Raw genomic sequence first — 12267 nt, forward strand, 5'->3', positions numbered from 1 at the left:
CCACCCGCCCCGGGTTGGTTTAAATGTCGCCGCCGGAAAGGTGGGGTCCGCGGGCCTCCATTGATGATGTCGCTGTAAAGAGAGATAGAAAGAGAACAAGTTGGACATCCGACCGTCGCAATGAGTTTTCTCTCCTGTGTTAATATGCTGTTTTATTTTTTAAATTATAGCCGTTAGATAATAGGGCACACGCCAAGGCAGCCGGATTCAACGGCAATACTTCCCTGCTGCTACTTGCGTATTTTCACAGTTCCACTGGAAAAGCTGTCCCCCTAGTGGGGCTTTGGGAACCCCTCGGGGTGGTGTCACTTTCACTGTTGCCCCGCTTTGGGTCTGCGACTCTCCACAGCTGGTTCGCGATCATCATAACGATCTTGGGCTTTTACATTTGAAGAAACAAACAAATTATTAACCGAAGAAAAAAAAGGGCTTACTTTAAAAGAGGAATTGACAATTAAACCGGTCAACGATCCGGGGAACATTTTGATTTGTTTTCAGTGATTTATCGTCAACGGCCCCGAGGTATTTGGCGGTGAAAGAAACGGCCATACGTAACCATCGAACCTTCGTTCGATCGACGAACTACCGAACCGCGGATCATTAATGGAACTTCCGTGGGTTCGATTACGCCGTCGACCACATTTTGGAGCTGCCCTTTGTCTTCTTCTTTTCAATCATTATCAATTATGTTGCCACCAGGGGTCTGGCCGGCCGGTTTTGCGGTAGGTAGCCGGCTCCGGTTCCAAAAATGAACACATCTTCTCTCGGCTCACCATAATTGGTGTTGATTTTTCATCGTTTGTTCCGCCTTTGTGCCGCCATGGCGTTCAGCGGTGTTTGGGGGGTCTTTCTTCTCGCGATTTCTCGCGGGAAAAGTAACGTATGAAAGAGTAATTATTTAAGCGGCGAGATAAGAGGCGATTCACTTATCGATGATTTTACGCCCAACATCCATCATGGTCAGCCATCGGGGCCAAGGTGGCCAATTACTATTTTGGGCCACGTGCCACCTATTCTTCTTCCTCGTGTCTTAATTTAAATAAAATTATCAACATAATCGGGAGGAAAATGAAGCCTTTTTGGTCAGTCGTGTGAAATATTCACTAACGCTAGCGACCGATATGACCCATTTGAGAAAACATTTTACCATTTTGATACGCTATTTCACATACCCAGAATGCAATATTGTTAGTTACGGCCACAGGTTAGCTAATAATGCTGAACTTCGTAAAACCGTTCTATCAATACTTCAATCGGTCCCGGGACTGAAGGCTTCGTTTTAATATTCAAACTAAATCTAAATTCATATGCTGCGCGCTCATGCGGATGGCGCTGAGGCTTTTTTGTTGGGCAAAAGGTAAGCAAAACTGGCCCGGGGATGGCCTCATTTCTCTTACTGTGGCTTATCAAAATTGCAGTGCCGAAAGAGGGACGCGCTGGGAAAGGAGTAACAGCTTGACGTCACGAAAGTCCCGGGAAAGCGCGCGGAACCACTGTTACCTGTTGTCCGCCCACCGGTAAACGAAGCCGAAAGTTAGCAAATTAAGAATGGCTGAGAGACTCGCAGAGATAAATCAATTATTCAAATTATAAACGTCCATCGGTGTTAGTGGCTGCGCACAGCCACGGAGCGGGGAGCGGAAAAGTTTCGGCAAGGCTCGTTTGGAAGCTGCACTTCATTTTATGCCCTGAACAGAAGAGTATTTTATTTATTTAGACATTTTGTTGTTAATAAGAACAGATGGAGATGTATTTGAGGAAGATAGTGTACTTTAATGTATTATACAATGGTAAAATTATAAGAGAAAAGAATGAACTGTTCCAGACACATTTCAACCAATTCCGTAACTACAACTTTTTGCAGATGGAACGAAGGACACCGAACAGTTCGCGTGGTTGTGGGATGAAACGTATTGATTATTTCATTGCTAGTAGCGAAAGTATATATTTTTTTTCGTTGGTTACAGCTGCCTTATCCGTCTGTTCCGTTGAGCGTCAGATGTTTATGTAAATTGTTTGGTATGCACGGCTCTTGAAGGAAGAACAACGAAGGCCCATTACCCAACGGAGAACTTCCAGCGCTAATTGGAACCATATCTACATATATGGAACGAGGAACTTGGCGTTGTTTTGAAATAAACCATGGTTGTGATATTCGCACATGACTGAACCAACTAAGCATAAAGTGGTGCAACGGTCTCAGTGGGTCAATATTGATTTATTAGTATATGATAAGATTTTACAACTAATAAGCGGATGAAATATAAACAGCGTTTGGCGACAATTTATTTGGTCCACGACACTTTCGGTATATCGAAATGCTCCGTGAGGCTGTCCAGGTGCTGGTTAAATTGCTCTACCCGTTGCTTGTGAGTCATTTGGGCTTTCTCTACAATCCGCGTGTGTTCTTTTTTCTCTTGCATTTTCTTGAAAGATTCCTCCGCTTTCGTTAGGACCCTCCCGTACGGTGGGTTCGATGTCTGGCGAGGCACTTCTTCCGATTTGCGGGCCTCGTCCAGCACGACCTGCATCTTGGTTTTGTCCTTGCTTTTCTTTTTACTTTTTTTACTGTGCTTCTTCTTAATGTCGGATTCGACGCGCAGTTTCAGTTTGCTTTTGTTCACGTGCTGATACTCGTCGGACATCGCGATTGCGGATCTTTAAAACTTGAAAACCTTCGCTAAAAACTAGCCACTGCTTTGTGTACAAAACAAACCGTGTTTTGGGTCGCAGAACGATTCTCTGCAGCATCTGACAGCGACGCCCCTGACGGCTGTCAGTGTGGTTAACCCTTGGGTGCACATGCACTGCAAGGGTTCTATTTAAATTTATCGTTTCTCGAGTATGTTTTCAACCATTTATTTTCTGCTTCAGGCAAAATTATTGCTTTCTTAATTCTTGGTATACTTTTTGAAAGAATTACTATTAAAGAACGTATGATCCGAGTTATCGGGAGAATCTTGGACTAGAGAGAGTTAAAATATGCAGTTCAAATAAAATGGTTGGACACATGTTTTGTTGTAATTACCAGGAACACATGTTGAAGTGGCTCTGCATCATCTGCATGAAGTCATTCGGTGGCTGCTTTAAGTAATCTATGAGACGGTGCTCCGTTATGATCGGATGGCGGTACCTCGCTTATGCAACGCACAGCGTGGGTAACACCACACAGAAATATGCATAAAACAATTATTTCCGGGACACCACGGGAACCTTCACGAGTCGTTCGCAATGCCCGAAGCTCGTCGCCACTCTCACCGCTTGCGAGCAAAAGTGAAACTAAAGGGAAAACGAGGCTAAGATAATGTTTCGCCTTGCGTTGTGCTCCCCACAAGGCCGGGAGTTGAATTGTCAGCAGAACGTTTTGTGACGGCAAGCCATATCGATAGGCCGTTCATGAGCGAATAAAATCACCGGGTGACGGTGTTTGGTCTAGTATTGGGAAAGTAATGTTTCGATGGCTTCGAAGAACCAAGGATAAGCTAAATGAAATCGTGGCATTCTCTGTTGTTTGCCTTAGTAGAAGATTTAACTCCACTAAAGATACCCAACCACATTCAAAATTCTCGCCTCTAATTGGCAAGGTAGCAGTTTATGCGTGGTCCAGTGAAGAGAATTTGAAATAAATGTGTTTGACTGCAGTTGGCAGTGCTGTTGAGGTGCAAATATGAACATGATGTTGATGATGCAGTGAAATTCCGTCCGTTGGCCGCTAGATTTTTTTTTGCTGGACAGGACTAATTCCTGCGAATCAGTGCGGCTAAGGGCGAACTAGGAGCACTGGAACTGCTTTAATTGCACGAAAAGCCACCGGGGACCATTTTCACTTCATAGCACGGTAAGTGGCTACTCTCTGGACACTGGTCGCTTGAATGCCAACCGAACCCGTTGGCCACTTTTCTAAGCAGGCAGCCAGTCAGACCTGGGTCACTGCCGCCATTACACCCGACCACTTGTCGGACGCAACACGGCGGAAAAAACTGAGCGGCGAGCCATGGAGGCAAACATTCCACGTGCCCAAGGACATGCTACTGAGCACGGATCCCCGGTCGGCTCCTTTTCATCCGACCAGCCAGCCAGCCAGCCAGTCTGGTCGCACGTTCTGACCATTTTTCCACGTATGCGATTAAAATAGCTAGAGAGCCGACCGCACGCCCGCATTACGGCCCAGCGCCTGCGAAGAAGAACTCCATAGGGCCACCGTCGACGTGCTGGACCGGAATTTACGTGTATAATGAAATTTTAACGACTGCAGTCAGCGCTCAGGAATCAGGGCCTGTGTTTGTGGTCGACTGATAAGGGCGGGTTCACCCTTCTAAATAGCTCGACAAAAAAAAAAAGCCGAGAACCACCAACGACCACCGACTTCATCCCAGTGGAGGATTACACACGTGGGTGTGCGATCCTGTGGACCCCGAGCCGAGACGTCGAGGGACACGATGATCCAGTGGTCTGAGGCCTGTGCAAACTGTAAAGGCTGTTTGTGGAACCGTTTCAGGCACCGCAATTGCTACCTGAAACTATTGTGAGACACGGTTCGGGCACTGCCTGACGGCACCGTAAGCCCTCCCGGCAAACGGAAGGATTCAGGATGTGAAAGATAGAGTATAATGATGATGGACTTACCCTAGAACTGACATTTCCGCTTACCGGCCCAACCGGAAGCTGATGGGCCGGTAAACGGAATGGGTTGAAGTGGCGCCACCACTTGGCAACGAAGACACGAACACGGCTTTTCTTTTCTGAGAAGAGGCAAATGGGAAATAAAAAAAACCCACCAGGATAAGAGCAGAGAAGCAAATCGCACACTCGTTCGGGGGCGCCTTTAACATCTCCCGCTATAACTAGCCGACCGTTCCGTTTCTCCGTCCGGTTCCGCTGAGCGGTTACGGTGCCGGTGGTGGCCTAAAAGCTCCTCTACAAATATCATCATCTGAAGATGATAAATTTCAGGTATCACAGCTATCGCGTGGCCATCGCAGGAAGTAGCTACATCGCCCCGTCCGTCCGTCGACGGTTGGCTGTGAGGGGAAAATAAATTTCCATGAATGGATGAGAGGAGCAGACACAAACAAAAAAGCTGGGGACTGCTGCAACAATGTTGTCTTCAAATCGGTTCTGACACCGTTCCCTTTCGCACCGGGTGGATGTTTGCTTTCCGGATGTTTGTTTTTCAAAATGGCGTGAAGTTACGCCAAAGAAGTTTGTACGGCCTTTTTTGCTTTACGGTGTTGTTGAAATGACATTTAAAACTTCGGTTGCAGTGAAGGTTTCGGTCTCAGCACGCTGGGGATGTGCTCGGATGGGAGGAATCAATAAACGACGCAACACAACTCTTAGCAAGCGGATGCACCGCGAGGTATTTACTGTTTCCCACAATCAAATTAAACACCAAACTCGTCCATTGTCTTCGAAGAAAACGCGGGAAGACGTGCAACGCCTTGAACAACGCCTTCATTAGAGAACAATTTTACCGGATTTTGCTTGGTTCAAGTGCCAGAAGATAATAAAGCCAAGCTTTTCCATCCAACCATTCCTTCCCGGTTCTGTCGGCGTCGTGGTTTCCGGGACACAGGCATTTCGACAACATGTGGATAAGCATTCTGTGAGAATTTTCCCAAAAATGAAGCCACACAGTAAGTACGCACGTATTTGCATGATTTTTATACTTATTTTCTTTTTGGAAACTCACTCTCTCTCTCTCTCTCTCTGTTAGCGTTAACCAATGCTTCGCTATCCGGTTCCGGGCATCCCGCAGGTCGGTGGCGCAGTCGGGGTTTTGAGCATTTCCGCTTCCGTGTGTCGCTGGGAAACAATGCACATCATCATCACGATCACGATTGTGGCATACTCTGGCACAACTGCGGCGCACTCTGCCGGTGCCCGAGTCCCGAGTGGCATCTTCTTTCCGGCGCACACGGAAATGGGGCACGGCGGGAAATGGGATGCATTCTGCATTTTGCGCTGCGTTTGGTGCAAATTTTATACCGAACCTAATGGTCTGGCCGATGCTGGTACTCGGCCGGTGCTCAAGTGTTTAACGGACCGATGGCCGATGGTTCGCGCTTCGGGACCGTTCATTTGGCAACGCATCAACACGGCGCGCTTTTATGTTTTATGCTTAGGCGCAGGTGTTTTGTTTCCAATCATCCAAAAGTGTCTCTCTGATGGCCTCTCGGACGAAGCCCGCAACCACTGAGCTGTGGCTCTGCGAATCAATTGCAGCATCGCACGGCTTACGCAACGTACGGGCAGAAAAAAAAAAGCAAACGAGTGGCAGTCGTACTTGTCCAAGCATAATGCAGCACGGCTGGCCACGGCCACGGTAAACAATCACGATTACACGCCGGCGACTCACGGCGAGATGGCCGGCCACATCTTCGCCAACTTCCTGGCTCGGGCTGGCTAATCTTCCAGCGTCGCGCCGGGCTTAGGATGATCCGTTGCTAACCAATTTCCCGCATGTTCGCTACGGCTGCCACGAAACGGACCGTCCGTAATGCGCCACTCCAAGTGCGCCCAAGTGGGAAGAAAGTTGGAGGAGGACTCCTCGAACCGTGCGCTCGCGATCGGAAAACACTTACCAGATGCGTAATGCGATCGTTTATGGGCAGTTTTTACGGTGCTCCAACCGACTCGTCTCCGGCGACGAATGGGCGCCCATTTAGGCGGGGTAATATGAACCTATGGACCGCAAATCAGGCGGCCAGCTAACCACAACGCAGCGCGAGCCGGAAACCCATTTGGACACCAGCGTGTCCCATTCGAACGTTGCGCAATTGTACCGCACCATGGCCCCCCCAGCTGGATGTTAGTGTTGTTCACACCCGGCGCTGGTCGCTGGCAAATTCGCTTATTTACTCGATACGGTTCGAGCACCCTGTCCTGCCTGGTCCGGGGCTAATTGTCCCAGAGAGGAGACTTAAAGGTGTAAATATTGGTGTAAGTTTTGCATCATCCCACCATCGATTGGCTTGGGTCGTTGGGAAACAATGGCGTTGCGGTGTTGTTTTTTTTGGCCAAACCGATGCCGTGCGGGCTCCCTATTGTTGGGCAACATGTCGTGGGTAGGCCTTAAACCAACCCCGTTCAAGTGGACCGCGGACGGAGCCTCGGATAAAGGGGTCAACAGCTTCATTGCGGCATGTCGCATCTCTGCGCACATGCTGTCCGCCGAGGCCGAACTCCGGCTCTGGGTGTGTATGATCGTGTCCGATCGCTTCACTTTCGATTCGCATCCGGAACAGGTTTCGGTGGGCGAACTGGAGAGAAAAGTGCACGCCCGGTCAGTACTGCAGCTCGGTGCATCATCTCGACAAACAGGAAAAACCTGGAAAAGCAGAGAAAGTGGTCCCGCGGGTTGGGCCACGGTCCCGGACGATCGGTAACCGGTCCGGAGCGTGATCGATTGGGCGGTGGGAGATAGCTGACGATCACGAGTGCGAATCATCGAAACGATAGCGAAAGTTGAGTCCGGATGCCAGTGGACCGGAGCAGAGGGATGACATTTGAATGCTATGCTATTTCGCCACTTTCCAACCCCTTTGGTGGGAAACGTATCGAGAATCGGGAGGCGGAAACGTCTTGTCGATGTCGACGTTGCCAGATTTCTTCATTGCAACCGGTTTTGCAAGAACATCCACCAGCAGATGGATTTTTTTTTTAATTCTCAAAATTGGATCTTTATTATACAAAGATGTTTGATTACATAAGAGTACAGAGATATGCCACAATGGGATTGCAGCTATTTAATAATTTTAAAGTATCAAAATGATTGAAATGAAAATATTTCGATTAAAATCTATTTAGATTACATGTTATGCCACGTGGCATTGAGTCATTATATCATACTTATAACTAATAACTAATAACTACATACATCTTACAACTAGTTAACTTTAAAAACATCAGATAATTGTTTAAACAATTTTATTGTTGGGTGGATAGAATTATTGCATCTATTGATTAGGCCTTCTTTTAGTTTGTTAATTTCAAACGATAGTCTATCACCAGCAGATGGATCGTGTGGAACCAACGGAAGAAAAAGAACGCCGCAAATTTGTTGAACAACCTGCAAACTGGCCGGTCCTGGATGGATAATGAAACATTATGAAAATTGTACCGAGCGCCCCGAGTAAACGAGCCACGCGCTCCGTCGGCCAAGCTACGACCGTCAGGACGTCTTTCCTGTTCCGGCTTGCAAGCAGTGGGGCGCGCGTTAGCCATTACCGAGATATTCTTCTCTACTTTTTAGTGGGCGCCAGGGCGGCTACTGTCCAGATTTGGTGCCAGATTCCACAGCCGCTCGGCGGGGGGTGGAAAAAACGGAAATTAAATATTAAAATATTATCCTCGCCGTACGGACGCGCACCTCTCATCAACCGCGGTGCCCTTTGGCCCTTCTTATCCCAACCCCCGGCGGGCCGGTGTAAGATATTAAAATAAATGTAATAATAACCAGCGTCTCGCGCTCCACCATCGGACTCAGTTCTTGGGCATTAGGCAAGAAACGGAGGCAAAAAGCCAAAGAACGACGCGGTCTCTTATCTAATTATCACGACATTTCCTTTCTGGCCGGACCGCGAAACGAGTCAAATGCAAATGAAAATTAAACGGCCAGCACGTCCGTTCGAGCTATCTGCTACAGGAAACGATCCACAGCTGGGCCGAATGTGGTCCAATCTTTCGTGGTGATGAGATACTAAGTAGATGTTAATTGTAGTTTTTCATTTTACTCAGGCACCAGAAATACTGACCGGAAACCTAATAAGAAACAAATGTTTTCACACATAGCGAAAGTTGGTCCGACCTATACTCCTCCAATAGTGTTTGGGTAAGGTACCAGACACGATCCAGAAGCCACTTGTCACAACTTTCGCTAAGCACCTGCTTCGCAAACCATTAAGCCAATTTAGCGAGTGGAATAAAACTTTTCCAAAAGTAACACCCAAAAGCGACATTTCGCGAAAGTTTCGCGTAGCTTCCGACTCCAACGAACGTCCGGCACCCGGTACGGTGGCTGGTTGTAAATATTATAGGCAGACGGCCCTTGAGACCCCGGCCGTTGAGGACCTGGGCCGGTGCGATACGATTGTGTTCCATTGTTTGAAACACTTCCAAAAACGCGACGGCCAGAGCGGAGCGGTGTGGCGTGATGTACTACTGCACTGGCCCTTCCTTCCACGAAGGTGACACAAAAATTTGTTAACTAAAGTGTGCCGGAGCCGGAGCAGAAGAAAGTTTTCTCAAGAAAACCTCACCTTTCTGCTGCGGGGCCCCGGCTTAGAGAAAAGGCCTTTACCGGTGCGGCACACCGGCGACGACGGTGAGCATAAATCCTTTTACCGGGATTCTCGTCCTGTCACACTGCGGAGCTTCCGGTGTTTGTTGTGGAGTTTTTCCGGCCCCCCTGGGGGAGGAAAATAAATTCAGCAAACGGATCCGACAGTCAGAATCCGGGGATCCGGCGGTGACTTAAGTGCGACTAATTTACGGGAATGCACTTTTATTGTTTTCTCCGGAGCCTCTGTCTTAGTGGTTCTCCGGCCGGGACTCGACCCGTGATCTATTGTTGGGCTCGCCTAGCGGCAAAATCGCCGCCCAGACTGTGCCGAATCTTAATCGATAACCAATCACGTTGACCAGGTTGACAGGAAATGCTTTTCCAGGTCACCGAGCGTAGACGGTCAGCGACCTCCGCGGTGGGTCGTTTGGGTGGCATCGCGGGGTGCGAAAAGCAGGACGAGAATGCATAACGCAGCCCGGTTTCATTAGAGCTCTGCGCACCGAACGTCTCCACCCCGTTGGCCGGCATCCGGCCAGACAATCAATTCCGGCATATCACAACATGTTGGGCAGCATCAGTGTTTCCCATTCGCACGTCCATTTCGGCATACTCAACGACACGATTAAGGTCTATCCGTTCTGCTGCAAGCATTCGATTATTTGAATAATAAAAATAACATTTTGATCAACTGTAATCAATATTAGTTGAAAAGGATAACTCATTTTCCATAACGAACTCAAAGCGAATTCTTGTTTGATTTTATTTTACCAAATTGAACTATGTTGCCGGAAAGCATAATCGCGGAGCTGAGTGTCGATTCGCCATCATTATTCGACACCCTGTTCCGATGAAAGGTTGTCCACCGGTCCGGTGGCTTTCATCGCTCAAAACTAACCGCGTCCTGCCGCGTCCGGATGTCCTCGGTGTTCCCAACGCTGTCAGCAGACTGCACCGACGATAATGGCCACAAAATGTTGAATGAATTCTGCCTGGCCCGGGACGGGCGCCAACGTAATGATGTGGTTTTGTCGGGGATTCAATTCAGAAAGCATCCGATTTTCGATTCGTGGCGGTGGCAGGAATATTTTGTGCATGTATATTTATTTTTTAAACCAAATCGGTGCGAATCGGTTTCGCGGTGCGGTGTATGTGTTTCGGGCGGAGAGCAACTGTTAAACGTGACGCCGTGTTGGGAGGACGGCACCAGTGTCGATTGTCGGCGGTATTAAAATATAATCCGCGAATAAAATGGTGCCCATTAAAAAAGGCACCAATCCGTAGACGCTCGCCGGCGACGTACAAAAAAGAAGGGAAGTGACCACCGAATGTGGCCCAATTAAAATCTATAATTGCGTAAGTCGGTGGTGTTTTCATTTCTGTGCGATTAAGTTTAAATTGAATAACTGCCCGCGGCCCGTGGTCTGATTATGGTACCCTTTTCCTGTGGACGATTTATACTCCGTCCAATATTACGGACCGCGCAAGGCTCACGTTTGGAAATATTTTGTGATTTTATCAATTTGTTTAGAATTGAGCACAAAAAAACCGATTTCAAAAGCAATCGCTTTCTGTGCGCAACTTTTCGTAAACATTTCTGCGCTCCTTGACTCGTTTTTTTTGGCTTTCGTCCTCGGTACTTTCAATCATCATCAGGACGGTGCGCACGGAGCCAAGTTTAAATAATATCAACAGTGGAGAAGTTGAACGCTTCATCAATTTCCGGCGGCCTGGCCCCCGGATCGGTATATTTGTCGGTCGGTCGGTCTCACGGTCCCGCGCTGGAAAATGCGTTGGCGGTTTTCCGGTTGCGATGGCGGCGGCGGCATAAAGCGGGATTATGATTTTCATTCACATTCCCGTGTTTGCCCAGAACTTAATCGTTTATTTTATTTTATTTCATCGGCCGCATTCACATTCTGCCCGCAGGGCACCGAGTGGCTTCCAACTTTCCCCGGGCGGGACCCCGGCCGGGCTTTGCTTCCAATACTGCCATTTCCCGGACGTTTCCGGAACATTCGTACCGTTTTTGCTCTTCACGGGAAATTAGATGGGAAAAAATGGGGGTATATAAATTTCATTTGTAAGCAAAGTAGGCTTCAAGAATTTTGAAGCTTCCGGCAAATTACAAACTAATTGCTTCATTGCTTCTGCGTACGAACGGGCGGCGGGGTCGGCGTAGGTTCCGCATCGGCCTTAGGCCTCTGTTGTGGAATTAAAATCGTGTCCCATGAGCTCCCATCGAAAACCGACTTGTTGGCGTCCAATAAAATCAACACAATTCGATTCCCTTTAAACCCCCCACTGACAACGGACCATCTTCAGAAACCGGAAAAGGTCGGGGTTTGGCCACTTCTGGCCCTAATCGATCGACACATTTCGGCGGCGGAAAAAGAAGCCCTCCCCCCGACGAGGACCCTTTAGTGGGTCGGGTTGGCGAAGCCATTTAGGGGATAAACTTTTTCCGGTTGCCCACCACAAAGGGAGGGGTTGGAAAGGTGTTTGCTAAGCTCTTTTTGAGTGGCAAATCAGCTGACGACGTCCCGCGTCCCACTAATGACAGTTGGTGGAACCTGTGCGCGGCGCCACATTTATAGCCACCGGCTCATTTATGCCGCGTTTTGTTCCGCCTTCTGCGATTCGATGTCGAGGACGAAATCGCTGATTTAATGTGGAAGAAGACTGCAAACCTGGAACCGGACGGCAGCGATCTGCGAGTGATAAAATTCGAAAACAAACCGGTCCGCGTGCGGCCCAAAACCCCTGTGCCATGTGCCGGACGGAGCAACCGACGGCTGCGAACCCGATTTCTACGCGTTCATTCGTGGCCACCAAGCGGGTTCATCCGCTTCGGTGCCGGGCGCTCATTCGACAGCTTTCGTTCGCCGCTATGGCAACACGCCAGCCAGCCATGCCGACGCGATCAAAGCGTGTGCCGGTACGGCGAAAGGTTCGTGCTGGTGGCCTGGGTGGCTCTGTCACGA

The 12267-nt window shown here is 48.6% G+C and overlaps 1 protein-coding gene across 1 annotated transcript; it reads right to left on the minus strand.

Annotated features, from left to right (window-relative positions):
* Positions 1-2205: 2205 nt before the first annotated feature.
* Positions 2206-2710, minus strand: LOC131210841 (protein FAM32A). The gene has a single exon (XM_058204138.1). The coding sequence runs from the start codon at positions 2643-2645 to the stop codon at positions 2286-2288; it is 360 nt and encodes a 119-aa protein (XP_058060121.1). The 5' UTR covers positions 2646-2710; the 3' UTR covers positions 2206-2285.
* Between the last annotated feature and the right edge of the window lie 9557 nt (positions 2711-12267).

Source organism: Anopheles bellator, chromosome 2, assembly GCF_943735745.2.
Source record: "Anopheles bellator chromosome 2, idAnoBellAS_SP24_06.2, whole genome shotgun sequence".
NCBI classification, from domain to species: domain Eukaryota; kingdom Metazoa; phylum Arthropoda; class Insecta; order Diptera; family Culicidae; genus Anopheles; species Anopheles bellator.